General features: G+C 43.4%; 1 protein-coding gene across 1 annotated transcript; it reads right to left on the minus strand.

Moving 5' to 3' along the window:
* Positions 1 to 2948: 2948 nt before the first annotated feature.
* LOC137347780 (metalloreductase STEAP4-like) lies at positions 2949 to 17782 on the minus strand. The gene is made up of 5 exons (XM_068012750.1): positions 17553 to 17782; positions 12460 to 12932; positions 11753 to 12280; positions 6333 to 6497; positions 2949 to 4968 (listed from the first exon to the last, which is right to left on the minus strand). The coding sequence occupies exons 2-5, from the start codon at positions 12928 to 12930 to the stop codon at positions 4720 to 4722; spliced, it is 1413 nt and encodes a 470-aa protein (XP_067868851.1). The 5' UTR covers positions 12931 to 12932; positions 17553 to 17782; the 3' UTR covers positions 2949 to 4719.
* Between the last annotated feature and the right edge of the window lie 7200 nt (positions 17783 to 24982).

Raw genomic sequence — 24982 nt, forward strand, 5'->3', positions numbered from 1 at the left:
ACTCCAACTTGGCAGAGGGCATTGTGCAGAGCTTGCTCTCCCTGCAGCCTCTGCTCCATCTCACTATCGTATTGCAGACCCAGAGGCACTGCAGCTATAGCCCTCATACGGTTGCAACCTTTGTGTGGACTAGTCACCAAATCCTCTGCACCCCCTGTGAGGATGTTGCAAATCTAAGAGCTCACCACAACACTTCCAAAAACACTCATGAGTACTTCCAGATACTTTGCAATAGCAGATGTTATTCAAAATTACCTTACCCACAAGTTGGGTGCCTGGCCCATTATTTAATGATAGTGCAGGGCCCATCTTGCAGCTTTACTTTTGTTGCTTGCAGACTAACATGCAACTTTGTGGCCTGGACCTGCATGGTCCTATTTAGATATCCTGGCATCACATCAACAAGTAGGGCTGTGTGACATCAGGATAGCGCTCCTTGATAGACTTCTGATGCCTGCTGGAGACACCTGCATGGGTGTCCTTCTCAAGAGGGTGTGCTGTGCGGGCTGCACTGAAAGTGGCTGGTAGCACAGGATGCTAGGCCTCTGTAGCACAGATGAAATTCATGCCCTTCATCTTTACTCCGAGTTCAGATGGCAGCTGCCAATCAAGAGATCAACAGGCCACATTAACCCTAGTTCAGTTTAGTTCACTGATTTTTGTAAAATATCCATTCTCGGAATGTGGGTGTCGCAGGCAAGGTTGGCACTGATTGCCCATCTCTAGTTGCCCTTGAGAAGTTGCTGGTGAGCCACCTTCTTGAACCACTGCAGTCCATGTCGTGAAGGCACCATGCTGTTGAAGTGGAATTCTAGGATTCTGGCCCCCAACAATGAAGAAAGGGTGATATATATCCAAGTTAGGATGGTGTGTGTCCTGGAGGGGAACTTGGAGGTGATGGTGTAACCACCATTTGCTGCCCTGTCCTTCGGGAGGGGATGCTTAAGCCAATGATTTAATTTGTAAACCGTGTAGTTTCTCATCCATTCCAGTGGATACCTGTCATTGAAGTGGTGGCAAACTCTGCAAAGACCTGGATAAATGATGGTCTCTGTGGTGCCTAAAAGGCCACCTGGGCCCAAAGAGGCAAAGCCGAGGAATGCACTGCCTACACTGAGAATTTCCTATCCTTATCCTAAACTGGGGCCTAGCATAAGGTTGGAGTCCAATTTACTGAGGGATGCGAACTGTACCCGCCTCTTGAAGGGCAGAGTAAGCATCATTGATTGGGGAGAAGGGCATTGATCCAGGCTGGAATCATTGCCTGGACTCCTTAAGATTTTATGTGAGTTTTTTTTTAGAATTATGATACTATGACAACCCCCCCCCCACTCCCCCCTCAAAATTCAGTTGCTCGGTGGAATTTTGCGTGTTTTTACAGGGGATGCCTGATATGCTTTGACCCAACAGCAAGGTGAAGTTTCCTAACAGGTGATCGCCTATAGTGATCTGACGCACTTTCTAACACTGTGCAAATTAGATGCTCTCCCCTGACCCCAGATACTCTGGTGATGGGAATTGGGTCAGTACCAGGTGGAACTAGACAGTGTGATTCCAGTGCAAGTGCCAGGATTGGGACCCATTAAACCTGTGGTGCCTTATGAATGACAGATATTTGAAAAAAAATGACCAGCATCTGTATGGTAAGGGAAGAGATAAAATTATGGAGGCTGCTGTGTATTGATTGAGAGAGAAATGGTTGTTCAAAACCCAATATTGTAATAGATATCGAAAAAATAAGTCAGTGCAATTGGTTCTCAAAGCTCTCCACCTGTGTAGTTTTCCTCCATCATGACTGGGTCTGTTGTAGACTAATTGATAGAGATTGATTGCTATGATTAATCAGCTACTCCATGAGCCATGTATCATCCAACCACCAAAATCATCGATGGTAAAGTCGATGTACTTGGTCTTTTTACATTGAACAATTGCTATGTTATTACACATAAATTTCAAAGGTGAATTACGAGTGAGGAACTTTATTGTAAATATAGAGTATATTGTAGCTGTATATAATGCAAAAATACATGAATTCAATTAAGTATTTCAGCAAGTTGATCATTACTTTAGTCCATCAATGTTCCCTGTACTGCGCAGTTCAAATTCATAGGTCATGTTCACTGTAAATCTGGAGCTGCTTTCTATCACTCAGTCCATACTATTAGTCGCAATGCATTGACAGGCCTGCTATACGACCCGAACCCGACGGGATCCGACGACATGTGTCAGGTTCAGGTCGGGTCGGGTCACTCTGCCAGGTCTGGCTTTCAGGCTCGGGTCGGGTCCAGGTCGAGCCGGGTCCGGATCGGACACACACAGTATTAATTGGACTTGAAAGTTTGTTTAAAAAGAAGATTGGAGCCACGCAGTCAGTGATTGTTTGGTCACGAGTTAAACAGAAACCCATGGAGTTGTGTCCAGACAGGTTGTGCCACATTGTACCAGTATCTGTATTACTTAAAATAAATACAGCAATTGCCCGAAGGCTCAGAAAATATCATTATACATTACCTAGACTCCTGCTTTACAGGTTGAAATACTTGTTGCAAGTTTATCCAGTGAGCAGCTGAGATGCAGAGACCAGGAAGGTCCTGAGTGATTAATTATAAAATATACAGTATTTATATAAAAAATATAAAATGATCACTGTCAGGACTCTAGTCTACACACATACAGTACTGTATGAGACTCGAGTCCTTACAGTGATATTTTATTTTTTATATAAATACTATATATTTTATAATAATTAATAACTCAGGACCTTCCTGGTCTCTGCATCTCAGCTGCTCACTGGATAAACTTGCAGCAAGTATTTCAACCAGTATAGCAGGAGTCTAGGTAATGTATAATGATATTTTCTGAGCCTTCGGGCAATTGCTGTGTTTATTTTAAGCAATACAGATACTGGTACAGTTTGGCACAACCTGTCTGGGCACAACTCCATGGGTTTCTGTTTAACTCGTGACCAAGCAATCACTGACTTTGTGGCTCCAATCTTCATCTTTTTAAACAACCTTTCAAGTCCAATTTCAGTTTTTGTTGCTTATCTGCACAAGCTGAAAAAGTGAAAAATTCAGAATCGGAAGGTATGTAAAGTGAACATTCCGGTGGTCGGGTTGGGCTCGGGTCGTGTCAGGTCGGGTGCGGATCGGGTCGCACGTGGGAAAAAAATGGAAGGACTTGGGCTGGGTCGGGCTCGGGTCCGATGTGGTTCTGTCAAGTTCGGGTTGGGTATTTTTCCCCCAGACCCGAGTAGGCCTTTACATTGAACTACAACGTTGGATTTCTACAGCAACGATGAAAGCATCCCTATGCAACAGGACCAGGAAACAGTCCGAATAATTTTCATGCTACTTTTGTATTTTGACGGTACAAGTAAATATACCTCATAACTTTTGCTACACCATGTATTGTATATTGTATTTGACTGAGTATATTTTTAAAGACTGCATTTTACTGAATTTAAAAACAATGATGTGTCTTGATGATACAGTCCACTGCAACACTACTGACGTCGCAACTAAAACAAAATCTAATACTACAGCTTGATTTTCAAGCTACCCATTTATCAGGTGGGTGGTGGGCGGGGGCTGGTGGGGTGACAGATTGAGCCCACTACCCATTTGATGATATTTCCTGGAGGTCCAAGTTATTTTCATGTTTAGGATTCATTAGAACAGTATTGGTGAGCTGCCTGCGCATTTGCAGTGCTGACAGGCATCTTGCTGAGTGGGATGGGGTGGGCAGGGGTTGCACAGGGTAGGAAATCCAGCAGCTCCAATACAGGCTCAAACTTCGGGGGTGGGGGTGGGGTGCTCATCTTAATGAGAAGCTTCCAGGCACAGTGAGGGGTTTTGGGGAAGGATGGGGAAGGGAGGTGGGGCTGGGGGTTGCTGTGGAAAGTCCAGTAGCAAGCGTGGTGAATTATGTCGGTCCAGGAGGAGCCTTAAAACCACTCACATTCAGCAATTTTGCAAGCACCTCCAGTTTTAATCACCGTTAGTTTGACCACTTTATGTGCTGGCTTAATGAAGATCGTGCACTGCAGACGCCAACATAACAGCATCAAAATGGCATTGAGGTCTTATGTACCTTTGAGAAATTTTCTATAGTAAGCACTTGGGGGATCATTTTAACTTCAGCCAATTGTGTTGAACAGGCGATAGCAGATTGACCTCCCATTTTAATACCTCCCTTGTAATTTTCTTTTGCATTGATTTCAATGGCTGATCTGCTGTCATCAGTTTTACACTGACCTCAGATGTTAAAATGACATGGAGATGTTTCACCATGATAAGCAGCAATATCAATACAGGTATTATTTATAATACCATTTAAATTAAAGTGAGACGCTGATTTTATAGGTGACTGTTAACAGACAGATATTAGTGACAGAGCAGGGGTAATTTTAACCCTCAGGAAGGGTGCAGGAGGGGGATGTCAGCGAGAGATGGGTTTACCTGTCAAAAATGGGAAACTAGACCTCAGTTCTGCAAACACAATCCCACTTTCAGTTTAACCGGGGCGTGTTGGGGTTCGGGAGAGTAGCCTACTTTCTGGAGATGGGTCAGGAATGATAACATTTAACATCAGAAATGCCATTATTCCAAGAGGTGTGGGGTACCAGATTCCAGTGTCGAACATTTCTGTAGTATTCTATTCAGAATAGACTAATCATGCATTTGCAAAACAGATATTATTCAGGTGGAATGCTTTTGATTAAATGTTTAGATTGCCTAAGTCTTTTCCTTTCCTTTCCCAACCCTGTCGGATTCTTGTGATCATTCTGTCTACACATGGAGTTATGAGAATCAGCTTTAGAACCAGCACAATGCAAGGAATCACCATGGACAGTATGTACCCTGGTGGAAGCCCCCATTTATACGATGTGGGTCTTAGAAATGTATTCCCTCCAAGTACAGCAGCGTGACTCGTGCACAACAGCAGCGTGACATGACCCAGCTTTGACTGGAAGGAAAGGAGAAATATTTTAGGCAAGATTAATGATTCATATTTCTGACATCACATCGAGATCATTTAAACACGTGCTTCTCACTGAGAGCAAACACAAAATAACCACAGTTGAATGTTTTGTAGTGAAAGAAAATTCCATTGACCAAATACTGCCTCTTAAATCACAGTAGTTGATGCAGTCTAATGTAAACTGAAAACATGTACCTGAAAAGATATTCAGCATAAATAAGTTCAACAGATCAGTTTTCCAGATCATAGAGTTTAGAATTTGACTTCTGGGGATTGATTTTAAGTCCCAGACAGGAACTTGGCTGAGTGAGCAGCCAGCCCTTTGGGAGTGGCAGGGAGGCCCAACTACTTTTAATGGCCAGGCTTCATTAGAATGCAACTTCCCAACCAAGACAGTCTGGAAGTCAACAGGAGACAGGTGCCTGGTTGTCAAAATCGGGTGACAGGAGACACTCCCACTGGAAACCAGCAGGAACGGTCTCTGGTACTGATAAGCCTTCAGTACAGGTGGGGAAAGAGTCCTACAGGAATCATAGTCGGGGAGAGAGAGGGAAGCTTGGGACAGAGCAGACCTAAAATTTCCTTCTGGGACCCAGAGGAGTACTCCTCCACTCTGCATTATATACCATTATTGCCAGTGCTTCTCTGAACTTTTCATACTCCTAACCTCCAAATATGTAATCTTTTATGCTTTCCTAATTCTTTGGATCCTCACTATGTTGAAATCAAAGCTCATTGCTCTGTCCCTAGTCTGACCCATTCCTTCCCAAGTCCTCAAAATTATGGACCTCTTTACATCTCAGCTTCCCTTCCTTCGAAACAATACAGACTTTCAACTGGAAACAATGAAATTAGTAATTCCTGATATACTTTACCTTCTCTATTACTTCTTCAACTATGATTGTGCCTTGCATTATGACCATTGGACATAGGAACAAGAGTCCACTATTCAAACTCTCCACCTTGTTCTGCCATTTAGTTAGATCATGGCTGATATATACCTCAACTCCATTAACCCATCCTTGATCCATATCCCATGATAATCTTACCTAACAAAAGTCTGTCTCAATCTCAGTCTTGAAGACATTAACTAACCCAGTGTCCACAACCTTTTGGGGGACAGAATTTCAGATTTCACCTTGCTTTCGCAACTTAAATTTATATATGAAGAATGGAAACTTATTTCCTATCATTGACCTATGCAAGCCATTCTTAAACATTTGTTGATAAGCCTAAATATATTGACAGTTAAGCATTGCTGCCTAGTTATGTTTGGTTTATCTGACTCCCCATTATATACCAAAATTATATCGTAATGAACGACCCTCTATAACTAACTAATGCACTACCTGGACAAATCTGAATTCTCTCCAGTTCATTGTATTGCTGACAGATGGAAGGGATGTTATTCCAAGCAAGCAGAAGACAAAAAAGCCCAAAATTCCAAGTGCGTAAAACAAATCGCTACGCCAGACCCAGACCATCTCCATCTCTGAGGTTGTGTTCTTTTTCATCTGGGTTGAAAACAAGAAATAAACTGTATTAAGGTACAAAAATGTGTGGTACCTATTTATGTGGCAGCTTGACAATTTGACAATAAGTCAGTCACAGAGAGAAACAATCCCACTTTAAACAGGCTGGGCTTTTAAATCACCTTCTTGGATCACAATTCGTGGATTATTTGTGGTGATTAAAATAACAATCCTGAATATAACATTGCAGTAAAACAGAAGAATGCGTGAATGAACAAAGGCCATTCACTTCATTTAATTTATTCACTCATTCAAGCCCAGTTACAGGGCCAAATCTGACCATTTTTCATACTTATATCCATACTCAATTTGTGCTGCTTTTTTCTGAATCAGAATGAATTGATCCAATTCTCTTATGGATGCTTCAAACGAGCAGGCAACCACTGAACAAAATAAAGCCAATGTTTGTTAGTTCTATACTGAGTTCACATCCTCCATTAAAAGCTGCCAGCTAGATCCTTTCAATCTCAATGCATAGTACCAACGAAGTGTAAGATCCTCAGTATGTGGGATAGATCTTGATGTCGTGCTATGGTGTAAAATGGATGACAGCGAGTTGGCAGCTCCTTTTACATCTCTCCCACTTTTTATTTCCATTGACCTGCAGGCATCATATTTCCTCAGTTATCCTGATCAGCCGTCACAACTGTGGCGGATAACCTTTGCAAACTGAGTTTCTGCCAATCTTCCACTTAAGCTACAGTGGTCAATCAGGAGAAACCCCCTGAGAAAATTCCCAGCACATATAACCAGTAATGTATCACAACCCCAAGAACCTGAAAACAGGACTGAGTTCCATATATAGACAATGAAAATAAAACAACCATTGAGAATGTGTGGAAAATGTTAGGCATTAGCAGAACTGGGCAAAAAGGCAGGTGGACAAGGGATTGGATTTTACGCCGGGCGGACGAGAGCTGGCCACCAATGTAAAAGTTGGTGACGAATCCACTTCCACCCAGCCCTGGGATCTGACCCGCATTTTACAGGTCCCTGGGCTTTAATTTTTCCGAGGCGGGACTTCCAATCGCTTGAATGAGGATGTCCCGCCTCATTGAGCTTCCGGCCACATGGAGCCAGGACTGAAGGGAAGTAAGGGTTGACTCGTTGGGGAAATCGGTCGCGCCCCGGTGAGGCAAGGGTGGTCGTTTGGGGGGAAGGGGGGGAGCGTCTCGAGTCCTGGGAGTGATTGGGGAAGTGGGGGTGGCCCTTAATTGGGCACTTATGGATAAGGAAGGCAATTCTAGCTCATCCCTCCAGGAAAAAAAACCTACAGTCTGCCCATTACAGCATTCAGCTAATTCTTAAATTATTCTATGGTTCTGGGCTACATTATAATTGAAGACAAGAAAATATCACGCAAATGCATTAAACTTTATGGGCTGAATTTTACAGACCCCCTGACATTAGGGGTCGTGGCAGGAGGGCTGGAAAATGCCTCCGGGAGATGGTTGCCATGCACCCCACGGCGGGAGGGCCCGACCCGATATTGCTGGCAGCGGTGAGGCTTCATGGTGGCACCCCTGCCCACCACTAGGCGATGGGACCCCCATTAACATATGTAAATAAATTTAAATTAATGAATTAATAATACTTACGTTCCTGCCGTCTATCCCGGCGCAGTCTTCCTGCTGCTGGTTCTCTGTAAATTTTTTAATTGAGCGGTAGGGCTCAATGCCCTTTAAAAATGCTGGGGATGGACAGCCCTCTCCCTCCACGTCATTGGGAGGGGGGGGGGTGGCGTGGCGGCCCACCCTGGCTATTTAAATGAGCTGCCCCGCTTAATATCGTGGCGGCTCCGCAGCCTGCGGCCTGCCCTTGTTTTCAGTATCCCTCTATGTTAATATCATAAACATTTTAACTCATTGGCTGAGATAACAGGTACATGTCAAATGGGGTGCAGGCTTCTAATATTGAAGCACGTGAATCATACTGAAGTGATATTTTATCAGATGACTTTTAGGGTTAGATTTCCCTCTCATTGGTGGGTTCACAGCAGTACAGGACATCCATCTGACCACGTGACTCCGCCACTAATCTGTGCAAGTTTCTGAAGGGCATAATTGGTTAGGGCTGGAGGACAGTGGCAAAATAGTGACCATTTGTTTACTGCCATTAGGTGGGAATGACATTGAGTTCTGCTGCAGCATTTAAAGTTGAAAAGAGTGAAGCTGAAAAGAAAACAATGACTGAAGAATCAGAATGGTGTAGGCAATGGGGCGATGGCAGTGTATGCACGGGTGGGGCAGTGTGCTCAGCCTCAGAAAAGTCTCCTAGGTTTTCTGATTTATCCAGCCAACCCCTGGAGATGGGACATCCACAATTGGCCAAGCCTCCATGATGGGGCCCTCACCAACAGCCTATTCGGTCCCAAAATCTACTCTCCCAATTGGCTGACCACGCCCTCCTGCAATGGAACCCCTGCGATCAGCCAACAGCCACTCCTGCCCCGCACCGAGATGTCTGACCTCCCCCCACCCCAAAATGGACTTACCTTTGCTCCACTCCCTGGCTGCTCATGCCTGACAGACAACTAGACTGTCAATCTGGCTGGCTGCAGCCAGAAAACCTTTTGAATAAGATTAAAACTGATCCTGCCATTACATTCAGGAGAACCTGCGGAAACCCATACCCCCACTTCCCTGCATGCCTCACAGCTATTTTTAGGGCCTATGCCTTTATTTATAGAGTCAAAGATCCCGTAAGACTTGTTAACAGCGTTCTCACTTGTCCTGCCACCTTCAAACATTTGTCTCTCTGTTCTTTCACTCTCGTTAAAATTGTATCATTTAGTTGACACTCTCTGTCCTCTTTCTTCCCAAATGAATCACTTTACACTTTTATGCATTAAATTTCATCTGCCATGTGTCTGCCCAATTCACTAGTATATGTCCTCCTGAAGTCAGTCTGTTACTATTTTGCTCACTGTTTACTGCATTTCCTAGTTTTATGTCACCTACAAACTTTGAAACTATGCCCTGTATATCCAAGTCCAAGTTATTTAGATATATCTAAAAGAAGAATGACCCCAAAATTGCTCCCTGAGAGAGGCCTCGATGGGTGCAGCTTGAAGAACACTCAAGAAGCTCGACACCATCCAGGACAAAGAAGCCTGCTTGATTGGTACTCCATCCACCATCTTAAACATTCACTCCCTCCAGAGTGGCAACAGTGCATACAATCTACAAGATGCACTGCAGCAACACTGCACTAAGCCTCCTCCAACAGCACCTTCCAAACCTGTGATCTCTACCGCTTAGAAGAACAAGGGCAGCAGCTGCATGACAGTGCCACCACCTTCAAGTTCCTCTCCAAGACACACACCATCCTGACTTGGAACTATGTCGCCATTCCCTCATTGCCACTGGGTCAAAAGCTTGGAACGCCATCCCTAACAGCACTGTGGGTATACCTACACCAGATGGACTGCAGCTGTTCAAGGAGGCAGCTCACCACCACCTGCTCAAGGGCAACTAGGGATTGGGAACAAATGCTGGCCTAGTCAGCGATGCTCACATCCCATGAAAGAATATAAAAACACTGTATACTTCCCTCCAGTCTGGAAAGTAACAGTTCGCCAATACTCACTGGTTTCTGTCCCTTAGCCAATTTCCTACCCACCTAGCCACTGCCCCTTTAATCCCATGGGTGGCAATTTTTCCAACAAGCCTGTTATGTGATACTTAATCAAATGCCTTTTGAAAGCATTTGTCTCATTATCACTCATTTTACCTTGCACCAATTGTAATTTATTTTCTCTTACACCACCCTCCCACCTGTCCTTGGCTTTGTACTTGCTTAAAGGCTATTCATCTATATCACCTTCAGTTCTGATGAAAGGTCATTGACCTGAAACATTTGGATGCAATTTTAACTCACTCATAACCCATTCACTTGCACAGAGTTAAAATAGGGCCCATGTGAGGAGCGGAGCAGGCTTCGGAACTACACCAACAGCCATTGAGTAGGTTTACAAGGAGAAGAAATATCTCAAAGTATTCAGTGCAGGTACAATCATATCCAGATTCTCAGTAAAACTTAGTACAGTCTACTTATTTGAGAAAAAATACAAAAAAAAAATGTGCAGCTACAGCTACAATGAAGGTCACCCATCTTCATAAAACACAGAGTTTTATATTTTCCATTAGTCTTTGGCTTAAGAAATGCAATGTGATTATGGAAATTTGTGGGTTGAAGAAACTGGATAGAGGAAACACATGGATTGAAGAAGCTTGTTTATTGGAGCTGCTGCTTAACCCCTGCAAATGTTAGCGAGCTATCACAGGATAATGAAGGAATGACGGTAAATTAACAAAAACAAAGAACATAAAAGAATGATAATGCTTTAATAAATCATAGTTCTTGACATTAAATATTTATCCGAAAAAACTGTCCCTCGTTATTTACTCTTTTGTAGACTTTCCAAGCCATGGAATTCGCTGGCCGAGAGATCTGCAGGGAATTTATTTCTAGATCAAAGAACAAAGAACAAAGAACAGTACAGCACAGGAACAGGCCATTCGGCCCTCCAAGCCTGCGCCGATCTTGATGCCTGCCGAAACTAAAACCTTCTGCACTTCCGGGGACCGTATCCCTCTACTCCCATCCTATTCATGTATTTGTCAAGATGCCTCTTAAACGTCACTATTGTACCTGCTTCCACCACCTCCCCCGGCAGCAAGTTCCAGGCACTCACCACCCTCTGTGTAAAGAACTTACCTCGCACATCCCCTCTAAACTTTGCTCCTCTCACCTTAAACCTATGTCCCCTAGTAACTGACTCTTCCACCCTGGGAAAAAGCTTCTGACTATCCACTCTGTCCATGCTGCTCATAACTTTGTCAACCTCTATCATGTCACCCCTCCACCTCCGTCGTTCCAGTGAAAACAATCCGAGTTTATCCAACCTCTCCTCATAGCTAATGCCCTCCAGACCAGGCAACATCCTGGTAAACCTCTTCTGTACCCGCTACAAAGCCTCCACGTCCTTCTGGTAGTGTGGCGACCAGAATTGCACGCAATATTCTAAGTGTGGCCTAACTAAAGTTCTGTACAGCAGATCTTCTCTTATTTTCTCTCTATCCCTGTAGGGGGTTATTGGCCTTCACATAATACATCCCCACAGCAGCTGGGTGATACAGAACCCACACCACAGTACTATCCATTCAGTCTCATGCAGTATCCAGATAGAATGATATGAAAACAGAAATACATGAAAATTCAGAAGCAAACCTTACCTGTGATATGGTATACTGAGTTTGCCACCAATAATATGTGTATCTAAGTGGTTTGACCAACGAATAAAAAATATGAAGGAAGCCATAGGCAAATGATACAAGCCCAAGCTGCTTTCGGCACAACATCCATCTGTCGAGCCAGTTAGGGAATCTCTTGTACTTTGTCCCTCTGTAGAGTTGGAGGAATGCAGCAATCACACCTGGTAGGTAAACCAAGCCAAGCAGAATGAGACTGACAATTGGAAAAACATGATTGGGTATGGAAATCACCATCAGATAGGTTAGATCGGCTTTCTTTTTTACATAAGAATAGATCACTTTCATCACCACATAGTACAAGAAGAAGAATACTGTGAGACTAGCCGTTATAATAAGTGGTAGTTTCCACATGGGAAAGAGCTGGAGAGGGTAGTTCTCCAGTTCTTCAGCTGCTAGCAGGGATCCCTGGTCTAAAGGAGTGAGGCCTATACTTCTGGCAACATCCATCACCAGTTGTTTAGATTTATTGTCATCGCCACAGACAAAGACCTGAAACATAGAATAGTAATTTTTATTACTGGTGAAAATATTGATGCAACATTTCAACATATTCAGCATAAACTACTTAATATTGTTTTAAAAATACAGTTAATTGATCAGTGCAGACCATAGTTTTATTGCTAACCTCAATTTCTTCACATAATAAGTCGACACCTATGTGAAATTACCTGACTGCTGGCATCCAGACTGCCTGACTGCAGGGCCCAGGCTGAAACTGTGTTAAATCCCTTCACTACATTTGCTTTAGGAACCAGCTGGGACAGATACTGAGCATTGGACTCAGGGTATTGGTTCATTCTGAGGTTGTTGCTCACATCCACCAGCACTTTTTCATCTAGCAGATCGGACAGAGACGAGAGAAAATCATAGTTTTCCCTGTGAACAGCCAAGAAAATGATCTTCGATGTTTTCAGGGCCTCCGTGTGGCTAAGCACTTGTGCTCCACTTGGCAGCAGGGTAGAGTTCTTTGGGTTTCGGCTACCAAATACCACTGGGTAACCTGACTTGAGCAACCTCATGCCCAAGGATCTGCCAAAGTCCCCAGTGCCAAAAATGCAAATTGCGTCCCACTTATGGTCCAACCTTTTCCTGCTGCTAGTCTGATGAAGTGGGATCATGCCTGACGAATTGCTGTCCATCTCTGAAAAACAAAGTTAGATGAAATTTTACAATGTTTTCTCTGATCAATTAGCTGTAACAAATTAGAACATGCCAACATCCACGGTATTGATATTCATGTTGTTATTTTGCATCTTTCTTCTTAACGGAAAATTTTCCTAAGCTTTCTTTTCAACATAATTTTTGAATTGATTTTGCTTCAGTATGGACAAGATGGGTAGAATCTTCTGCATTATAACAGTTTTTACACTGGGACCGATTCCAAGCTCCGACCACGCTTGGGTCAGCTGGGGAAATTTTCCGGAAGGCAGTCAATTATTAGGCTGCCAGCATGTTCTCCGTCCAGTTAAAGACAGTGGGTGAAACTGAGATGTGGGAGGGCATAGTGGATTTTTTTTCTTTTATTTGTTCATGAAATGTGAGCATCACTGGCAAGGCCAGCATTTATTGCCCATCCCTGGTCCTGGGAAACTCACCCAGAAGCGAGGCCACATCAGGGCCATTCCAATAAGGTTTTCTGCCACTTTCCCGGCCACCGCCTCCAAGGGCTAGGAAGATTCTGGCCAATGTGTGACACCAGTCATGTCACTATTAGCATCACTGCACATCTTGGTTTTTATCATCAGATATCATGATGTCCTTCATGTTTACCAGGATGATGATGAATTCTTAAACATTATCTGATACTGAGGTTTACTGGTGTAGGAACCTTGCATAATAACATAAGAGCATTAGAAATAGGAGCAGGAGTAGGCCATTCAGCCCTTAAAGCTTGCTCTGCCATTCAATGAGATCATGGCTGATCTACTTCAACACCATTTTCCTGCACTATCCCAATATCCCTTGATGTTTTTAGTATGTAAAAATCTATCAATCTCAGTCTAGAGTATACTCAAAGACTGAGCCTCCATAGCCCTCTGGGGCAGCGAAGTCCAAAGATTCACCACCCTCTGAGTGAAGAAATTCCTCCTCATTTCAGTCCTAAATAGCTTGTCCCTTATTCTGAGACTGTGTCCCCTGGTTCTAGAATCCCCAGCCAGGGGAAACAAAGAACAAAGAACAGTAGAGCACAGGAACAGGCCATTCGGCCCTCCAAGCCTGCGCCGATCTTGATGCCTGCCTAAACTAAAACCTTCTGCACTTCCGGGGACCGTATCCCTCTATTCCCATCCTATTCATGTATTTGTCAAGATGCCTCTTAAACGTCGCTATCATACCTGCTTCCACCACCTCCCCTGGCAGCAGGTTCCAGGCACTCACCACCCTCTGTGTAAAGAACTTGCCTCGCACATCCCCTCTAAACTTTGCCCCTCGCACCTTAAACCTATGTCCCCTAGTAACTGACTCTTCCACCCTGGGAAAAAGCTTCTGACTATCCACTCTGTCCATGCTGCTCATAACTTTGTAAACCTCTCTCATGTTGCCCCTCCACCTCCGTCGTTCCAGTGAAAACAATCCAAGTTTATCCAACCTCTCCTCATAGCTAATGCCCTCCAGACCAGGCAACTTCCTGGTAAACCTCCTCTGTACCCTCTCCAAAGCCTCCATGTCCTTCTGGTAGTGTGGCGACCAGAATTGCACGCAATATTCTAAGTGTGGCCTAAGTAAAGTTCTGTACAGCTGCAGCATGACTTGCCAATTTTTATACTCGTATGCCCCGACCGATGAAGACAAGCATGCCGTATGCCTTCTTGACTACCTTATCCACCTGCGTTGCCACTTTCAGTGACCTGTGAACCTGTACGCCCAGATCTCTCTGCCTGTCAATACTCCTAAGGGATCTGCCACTTACTGTATACTCCCCACCTGCATTAGACCTTCCTTAGACCTGCATTAGAAACATCCTTCTTACATCTACCCTGTCGAGCCCTGTAAGAATTTTATACGTTTGAATGAGATCACCTCTCATTCTTCTAAACTCCAGAGAATAAAGGCCCAGTCTATTTAATCTTTCCTCAAGACATTCCAATAGGGTTTTTTGCTACTTTCCCAATCCCTCCATCCCAGGAATTTGGTTGGTTAACCTTCGTTGCACTCCCTCTATGGCAAGTATTTCTTTCCTTAGGTAAGGAGAGCAAAACTGCACACAATACTCCAGGTACGGTCTCACCAAGGCTTTATATAATTGCAGTAAGACATCTTTACTCCTATACTCAAATCCTCTTGGAAGAAAGGCCAACATACCATTTGCCTTCTTAATTGCTTGCTGCACATGCATGTTAGCTTTCAGTGACCATGAACAAGGACACACAAGTCCCTCTGAAGTTTAGCACTTCCCAGCCTCTGACCATTTAAGAAATACTCGGTATTTCTGTGTTTCCTACCAAAGTGGACAACCTCACATTTCTCCACATTGTATTCCATCTGCCAATTTTTTTCCCACTCACTTAGCCTCTCTAAATCCCTTGAAGCGTCTTTGCATCCTTCTCACAACTCACACTTCCACCTAGTTTTGTGCCATCTGCAAACTTGGAAATATATTTAATCCACACATTCAATTCATTGATAGAGATTGTGAATAGCTGGGGTCCCAGCAGGAGAAGACAGATGTGGTTCAGATTCAGCAATACCAGGTTACCAACCTGAAGATAAGTATCTGAAAATTTTTCCGGGCTTTGGGATTGGTCAGTATTTTCATCTCCTGGTGTCATACAAACAGGCAGGATTCCATTATCACTGTAATTTCCATTGTAATTCACTCACTGCTTCCATCCCCTTCACCAAATGTGCTGGGCAATTGCAGAATAATGATGCCCAGTGCAATAAAGTAGTGTAAATGGGTTTCACAGAAGTGATCAAGACCGTGGATTATGCTACTCCACTACCCGGGACCCACTCTAGAAAGTAAATATTTGTCCAAATTTACTGTCTGAGAAAAAGAAATAATTTTATTACAAAAGCAAAATACTATGAAGTTGGAAATCTGAAACAAAAACAGGAAATGCTGGAAGTACTCAGCAGGTCAGGCAGCATCAGTGGAGAGAAAAACAGAGTTAAAATTTCAGGTCTGTGACCTTTCATCAGAACTGGCAAAAGTTAGAAATGTGATAGATTTTGTGCAAATGAAAGCAGGGAGAGGGAAGAAGAACAAAAGGGAAAGTATGTGATAGGGTGGCGGGCAGGAGAGATTCAATGACAAAATGACAAAGCCAAAGGGAGTGGTAATGAGATAAGTAAAGAAACAAAAGATGACAGGATAGCAGTCTGAACACGAAGTAAAGACATTAAGAAAGAAACAAGGGATGGGGTGAAAGTAAAATGAATCAGCAAAAAAAGTATAAAGGAAAAAAATGGCAGCAGAGGTTATGATCTAAAATTTATTGGGCTCAATTTTTAGTCTGGAAGCGTGTAAAGTGCCCAGTCGAAAGATGAGGTACTGTTCCTCCAGCTTGCAGAAAGGATCATAACCTCTCCCCCAGTTTTTTCTTGTTCAGTGTTTTTTTTTTGCAGGTCTTTTTTTTTCTCCCGCATCCCTTGTTTCTTTCTTATTTCTTTTACTTTGCATTAGATGGCTGCTATCCTCTCATTTGCACCTCATCCAGACACATCTTTTGTTTCTTTACTTGTCCAATTACTACCCGTTTTGGCTTTGTACAATGAAACCTTTTGTCACTTAACCCCTCCTGCCCGCCACCCCATCACAGACTTTCCCTTTTGTCCTTCTCCAACCACCCACCCCCAACCCCCCCTTCACTTGCTCAAAACCTATTACATTTCTAACTTTTGCTAATTCTGATGAAAGGTCACACAGACCTGAAATGTTAACACTGATTTTGTTAACTGTCTTAAGACATTCTACCAACTTTATCTGTATGTGGCTAGCAAGCACTACATATTGCTTCCTGTACAGCCGATGACAAGATGCACAAATACTGGCATTGGCAACTGCCTGTATTTTTTGGAAATAGTCTGCCCCAGAAGTCCTGGATGGTTTGGGCCTAACCTTTCACAAGTTGGTGCAAATCTCTCTCTGCCTAGTTATGCTGGTGGAGCAAGTTGGCGAATCTTTAGCACTAAATGTGAGCAATATTTTTTTCCATTTTAGGAAGAGATTCTTAACAAGCATGACTGGTTCAATAAATATTTTAAAATAAAATTGCTGTCATGGGAGGGAAACCATACCAAAGAGGAATCACAATCAAAAGGAGTATGGGATAAGGATAAGGTTGGAGCATAAATTCACCAATGTTTGTCACTTTGAGTGCTGTTCCCCACTAGGAGCTTGAGAACGGTGAATTTATCTGTATCGCAGAGTAGAAATTTATTTTAAAAAACTGAAACAAAACCAGAAAATTTTTAAAATGGACAAAAGATTAGAAGAAAAAGAATGTCAAAATGTCACGAAAATAACAAGTGTGTTATCGAGTTGTCCCAGTAATGTACTGAACTAAAGTTTGCTTCTACTTCAGTGATGCTCCAAGTGAAAAACAAGTACACTGGGAGAAAAATCAATAATGTAGAGGAAATGGATGGCCTTATTTTGTCCATGTTATGATATTACTTGTGAATCAAACACTTTCTTTCCGATAGCAATTCCAGTTGGTAAAGTTGGAAAGTTTATAAAAATTTAAAGAAATTGTTGGAATGAACAATTATTTGTACAATAAGCTCTAAAAATATGAAATATATTAAAGATTCTTACCTTCGTTATTCTGGTTGGCTGGACTAGAAAATGAGGACTGTTAAAATAATGTGTGGATGCAGCCTCCTGATGTTTATCTTTCAATCTGCCCCTCATATTTAAAGACTATGATCCAGCTTCTGAGGTCAGTGTGCCTTTTGCTCCACCTCTTTGCATTTCTGCCAGAACTAGAACCCTCCAACAAACTCTGAGTGTATGTGATTTCTGATGACCACAGGAAATTATTAAATCCTCAAGTGAAAACTTTCGACATGATTGTTCAACAATGAATTTTTAAAACTTGGCTAAATGGCTCCTCTGTGAAATGAAAGTTGTTCTGAGTGTTAGCTTTTACAATGCAACAATTACAAGTAGTTCGCAGTCAGGTTTGCTTAGTATTAAAATGTCCATCAATATTTTCGTTATTGAATTTTAACACAAGTGTAAAGGGACACATAGGAATAAAATTCTTCATTTTATCAGTTTTCCTGAATCAATATCTACACTTTAAAGTGATTAGTTAATTTTATCCCAGATTTAAGGCACTTCCTGAAATTTTCCAATGTCAGTGTATCTCTCTTACCTGCACTTGGAGATATACGATCAGCAGTGTTTCCCTTACATCCTATTCAGTAAGCCACCAAAAGACAAACTAGATGAGCTATTATCTTAATACTTCCATTTTTCTTTACTTCACTCTGTTGCCTGCATGATGGCTGGCTGCCAGATTCTCCATCCTCATTCCTGTAGTTTCTGGTCTATCCATGTTCTCTCTCCTTTCTCCCTGTCTATCTTCATATTGCCTGGTCTCTTCTCAAATCTCTCCATTTCTTACATCTCATAACCTCATTGATTCTCAGTTGCATCCACCGTCCAGGCGGTCCCAGATTAATTTCTGGTCTGTGCTCAGTTACTTGCTCTTAGCCAGAGTTCAGCGTCCCCAAGCTACAGAGATACCAACATTCCACCTTCAACCAACTCCATTAAAAATACATTATCTGCTGATACAGTTCTTTGCTGTGGGATTGCTGCTATTTGCAAAACGACTGTCTTGTCTCGACACAACAATGGTTAGACTAAGAACTAGTTCAGTATGTGTGAAGTGCTCTCTTTCTCTTTTTTTCTAAGCCCTTCTATGTTCATTGCTGTTATTATTAATGATTCATTTCTTCACAGCAAGTAATTGATGTTTGGTGTTTTTTTGCTGAGCTGAAAGGATTCTTTTGTCTTTGTGATATTGGTTTAGTCATTGGAGTAATTTTGTGTTTTACCGGTATTAAGCAAGACTCCATTTTTTTAAATTTCCAAAATATACTTTATTCATATAAAACTGTAAAAAATACATTACAAAACAGTTCCAAAAAGCACAAAGTCAAATAATACAAGGAGTGCAAAAGAGATCAGTTTCCTTCAATACAGGAGTGAGGTGCCTCACAACCCTTCCATTTCATTTTACATGCTATGTACATTTTACAGCAAAACAAATATTTTCTGGAATAAAAACAAGAAATGCTGGAACCACTCAGCAGGTCTGGCAGCATCTGTGAAAAGAGAAGCAGAGTTAACGTTTCGGGTCAGTGACCCTTATTCGGATATTTTCTGGATACAGTTGAGGGGTTTTTCATTAGTCCAGCCCCTCAGTTCACCTTGGTGGGGGGACCTTACACAGTGGTCTTTCCCCATTGAGCCTTTGCCGCGGCTGCCCCAAGCATTAGTGTGTCCCTCAACACATAGTCCTGGACCTTGGAATGTGCCAGTCCGCAACATACCGTCGTGGACAACTCTTTGCGCTGGAAGACCAGCAAGTTTCGGGCAGACCAAAGGGCGTCTTTCACCGAATTGATAGTCCTCCAGCAGCAGTTGATGTTTGTCTCGGTGTGCGTCCCTGGGAACAGCCCGTAGAGCAGAGACTCCTGTGTTACAGAGCTGCTTGGGCTGAACCTTGACAAAAACCACTGCATCTCTTTCCACACTTGCTTTGCAAAGCCACATTCCAGAAAGAGGTGGGCAACCGTCTCTTCCCCTTAAGCAAGACTCAGTGAGACAACTCTTGCTTTGTCTGTTTTTATTTAAACTTGGAAGATTCATAACTAAGAAAATAAATGCATTAGAAATGTTTGTGCTGCCTGGTGCCATGTGATATTTTTCCCACATGCAAATATTGCGTAATGCTCAGCAGGGTTTTCAATGCAAGATAATTCATAAACTGCAAAAATATTGCCAATATACTAAGATCCCTGCAAATATTTTTGAATGTAAATGAGGTATATAAATCAACCTAACAGGAAAGATTGTATTGGTGTGTTAAAGACTGCATTATTGAGATTCCATTGGTTAAAAGGCAGTTTTGCAGAATTGCCTGGCAACAGCATTCTGGAAAATGTTTAAGAATCAGTTCAAACTGTCAACAGAAAGCCTGCTAGAGTGATGGGGGATATAGTTGCTGTCTATCTTGGTGCCCACTCCTCCTGCTTTTTGTTGATAAAATAGAAGACTATTAAGTCAACACAACAGGGACATGAGCACAGGCTGCTCAGAGGGGAAGCTGTGTTCAGAGGGAAAAGGAGAAGGGGTCGCAAAAGAAGACCCTACCCACCAAGGGTATTCAGGGAGCACTTCTGCTACCTCCACCTCAGCCAGGAGGAGTGGGTGAGGTGCCTATGTTTTCAGCAAGGAGGTGGCCACTGATTTGTGCCACCTCCCTCAACAGGACTTACAGCCGGACAGCAGGACAAGGTCGACCTACTAGTGGGCATCAAGCCCACTGTCAATCTCACCTTCTATGCAAGGGGATCCCTCCAAGTGGGAGCAGGCGACATAACCAATGCTTCCCAGTTTGCCATCCTTAGCTGTATCAGAGAGGTGACAGAGGGCCTGTATTCCAGGAGAGGGACTTAATCGTCTTCTCTTTTATCAACCAAAAGCAGGAGGAGTGGGCACCTGGATCTACCAGGGGAGCAGGATTCCCAATGGTCTCTGCAGGCTCCACATATAAATGGGGAGATGTACCAGAACTGCAAGGGCTACCACTTCACCAATATGCAGTGGATGTGCAACCATGGACAGAATATCATGTTGGTGAATCCCTGCTATCCTGGTAGCAGCCTCTGGCGGAGTGGCAGTGCTGGGAATATGAATGTTGTCATCCTGAGAGAGGACGGCTGGTGCCACTGCCTCTGCCCAGGGCAGTGCCTCAGCAATCCTAGTAATCTGTTGGAGGACAGATTGTTGGACTGCTGTGAGAGCCTGCAAGCTCCTTTGAGTATTGGTACCGCAGCCACGATGGCAGCAGTCTGAGCCTACATGCCAGCAATATGGATCTCAAATCTCAGTCTGAGCTTCCATTGCAGCACTGAGATGTTGGGTGGCTTCTGCCTGTGCTGAGTTGGAAGCTGAGACAATGGCCACCAGACTCTGCAGCATTGCTGGGTCCACAAGTGCTGTCATGGAGCTTGCTACTACTTCCACACTGGAACGAGTGCACTCCAAACTCAAAAGGAAAGCCCTCTGCCAACTTGTATTCAGACTCTGCCATCCCCTTGATAGTGACAAACACTGCCAATGCACCAAGCATCTTGGTGTGGATGACCATTAGTGTTCTCCTGTGTGGCGTCCCATTGAAATCCTCATCTGAGTCCCCTGCAACAGAACTCATCTATGGCCTCGCCCTCCAGCTAGCTGGCACACAACCTGTCCTTTGCCCCTGGCTTGGCTACACCCCACTTGTGCCCAATGACGCATCACGTGCAGATCCGAACTCTGTGCTACCCTCTAAAGTACACACAGTGCCATTATCTGAGATGGTGGCTGTGATTATTTGATCAAGTGACGATGCACCTTCAATAGTCCAGGATTGTTATGAAATAAAAACAGGAAGTGGTAGAAATACTCAGCAGGTCTGGCAGCATCTGTGTAGAGAGAAGCAGAGTTGGCGTTTCAGGTCAGTGACCTTTCATCAGGATTTTTATGCTAAAGACTGAGAGTGTAACTTGAACCCAGGACCTTTGAACTTAGAGACAAGAAGTGCTATTAACTGAGCCACAGTGGGATTTCAGAGTCATAGAGTAATAGAGTTATACAGCACAGAAACAGCCCTTCACCCCACCATGTCTGTGCCGGCCATCAAGCCTATCTATTCTAATCCCATTTTCCAGCACTTGGCCCGTAGCCTTGTATGCTATGGCATTTCAAGTACTCATCTAAATACTCCTTAAATGTTGTGAGGGTTCCTGCCTCTACCACCCCTTCAGGCAGTGTGTACCAGATTCCAACCACCCTCTGGGTGAAAACATTTTTCCTCAAATCCCCACTAAACCTCCTGCCCCTAACCTGAAATCTATGTTCCCTGGTTTTTGACACCTCTGCTAAGGGAAAAAGTTTCTTCCTATCTATCCTATCTATGCCCCTAATATTGTATACCCCAATCAGGTCCCCCCTCAGCTTTCTCTGCTTTAAGGAAAACAACCCTAGTCTATCCAGCCTCTCTTCATAGCTGAAATGCTCCAGCCCAGGCAACATGCTGGTGAATCTCCTCTGCACCTTCTCCAGTGCAATCACATTCTTCCCATAGTGTGGCAACCAGAACTGTACATAGTACTGCAGATGTGGCCTAACTAGCGTTTTATACAGCTCTATCATAACCTCCCTGCTCTTATATTCTATGCCTCGGCTAATAAAGGCAAGTATCCCATATGATTTCCAAACCAGCTTATCGATCTGTGTTGCTGCCTTCAGTGATCTATGGACAAGTACACCAAGGCCCCTCTGACCCTCTGTACTTCCTAGGGCCCTACCATCCATTGTATATTCCCTTGCCTTGTTAGTCCTTCCAAAATGCATCACTTCACACTTCTCAGGATTAAACTTGAGCTGGCATTTTTTGCCCCTTGCCTATCCTTTTAGACTACGAATAAATGAATGCATGAATGATGCTATAAATTACAGGAATTGGATTGAAGCATGACAGAGGATAACAGGCTGTTGGAAGGTAGTAATCACTGAGGGGTTGCTACCAAAACACAACATTGAATAAAAAAAAGTACTCAGTCATTTAACACCCCATGATTTCGTAGTACTTAGCATCTCATTACTGTCTCCTACTATTGTAACTTCATGTGAATGTGACTGTCCCAGCAAGAGCTTCACTTTTACAGTTTATAACACCTGTGTTCTCAAAAACAGCCAATAAAATTGCTGATCTGTCGACTAGATTAGGGGAGCTAAGATAGCCGTAGTAACTGGGGAAGATCAGCTGTATAGGCTGCATTTATGAATAATGATTTTGCCAGGTGGTTCACAATGTGATTCAATAGCATCTCAGTACCTCCTGAAACCAACACCAGGCTTATTTATCGGTGTCAGTCTCGCCCCTGAGTCAGACGTTATGGGTTCAATCACACTCTAAAGATCCACTTGGGACGTGTGGGAGTTTTTTTTATTCATTCATGGGATGTGGGCATTGCTGCCCTTCAGAAGGAGGTGTTGAGCTGCCTTCTTGAACCGCTGCAGTCCTTGGGATGTAGGTACACCCACAGTGCTGTTAGGAAGGGAGTTCCAGGATTTTGACCCAGGGACAGTGAAGGAACGGTGATATAGTTCCAAGTCAGGATGATGTGTGACTTGGAGGGGAACTTGCAGGTGGTGGTGTCCCCGTGCATTTGCTGCGCTTGTCCTTCTAGATGGTAGAGGTCGCGGGTTGGAAGGTGCTGTCTAAGGAGCCATGGTGCATTGCTGCAGTGCATCTTGTAGATGGTACACACTGCTGCCACTGTGCATCGGTGGAGGAGAGAGTGAATGTTTGTGGAGAGTTGTGAAAGGTGCTTGCTAACTTTAAAACTTTAAAAACTAAAAAAGACCTGCAAGGTAGTCCACACTTAACAGAAGCTACCAGTCAGAGGCAGTGACAGATTTCCTCAATAAATGAGTCCAGTTCTGATGACCAAACTTTAGGAAGGATGTGAGGGTCCTTGAGAGGGTGCAGAGGAGATTTACCAGAATGGTTCCAGGGATGGGAGATTTTAGTTACAAGGTTAGGTTGGAAAAGCTGGGTTTGTTCTCCCTGGAGCAAAGAAGATTGAGGGGAGATTTGGTAGAGGTGCATAGGCATAGATAAGTTAGAGAAGGAAAAAGAGCTCCCATTAACTAATGGTACAAGGACTAGGGGATGCAGGTTGTAGGTTTTGGGCAAGAGATACAGGGAGAATATGAGGAAGAACTTTTTTCTGCAATGGGTAAAATGACCTGGAACTCGCTACCCACAAGGTTGGTGGAAGCGGAGACAATGATTTCAAAAGGAAATTGGATGGCCACTTGAAGTAAATAAACTTGCAGAGCTAAGGGGATCGAGCGGGAGAGCGGGACTGACTGGATTGTGATTGGATAGCCAGCATGGACTCAATGGGCCGCATGGCCTCCTTCTGTGGTGTTTATGACTATATGTGCACACTTTGGAAGTTGCGGTCCAATTCACTCCATAATAACAGAGAGCACTGCTAGCCTCACCCTTATTCTTAATGATAAAACTGGGCCTATGAGGGGATATGGGGATAGTGTGGGAAAAAGGCATTGAAGTGGAAGATCAGCGATGATCATGTTGAATGGCAGGATAGGTTAGATGGGCTGAATGGCCCACTCCTGTTCCTATGTTCCTATGCATGTGTTTATCTTTCCGTACATGTAAGGAACCAAGAATGCTTTAATCCTGAGGCTCTCTATGATGAGCAATGAAGAGCTGATGTTAGGTGATACACAGCGAAGATAATTGTTCTGGAAGAGGTATGATATAATGACATTTTAGCTGAGGGATAAAAGCAAGACCATTTCGTTTTCTCAAATCCCTCCCCAAAAGGCTGTAGATGCTGGGCCGATTGAAATGTTCAAGACTGAGATTGACAGATTTTCTTTAGGTAAAGGAATCAAGGGATATGGTTGAAAGACAAGTAAATGGATTTGAGGTACAGATCAGCCATGATCTGATTGAATGTTGGAACATACTCAAAGACCTGAATACCTACTCCTGTTCCAATGTTATCTTGTACTATATAAACATAAAGTTAGGTAGATCCGGGCTGATCATCCTGCTACTGAGCTCAACATATCTAGCGTGAGGTCTTTTAGACAAGACTCAGCATCTAGAACTCTCATTCCTGGCATGGAAACAACGGCTTCTAGCTTGTCTCTCCAGCAGCGTATCCAATAGCAACATTTGTTGATATGTATATCAGCTTCAAAAAGCTACAAACATTCAGTTGCCAATAAAATTTAGATTCTACAGTGCTAAACACTGAAAAAGCATGTGCGCAGTAGGTGCAGGGGGAATGGAGAAATGGCAGAGCAGTCCCTAGCTTAGAAATTTGGCTGTGCAGTATCCATTGTTCAGGCACTAACAAGCCTATTAAGGTCTTAATATGGTGTGCAGGTAGTACATACCTTTTCAACCAGAAGTGTGCCGC

This window comes from Heterodontus francisci, chromosome 2 (genome assembly GCF_036365525.1).
Source record: "Heterodontus francisci isolate sHetFra1 chromosome 2, sHetFra1.hap1, whole genome shotgun sequence".
Lineage (NCBI taxonomy): Eukaryota > Metazoa > Chordata > Chondrichthyes > Heterodontiformes > Heterodontidae > Heterodontus > Heterodontus francisci.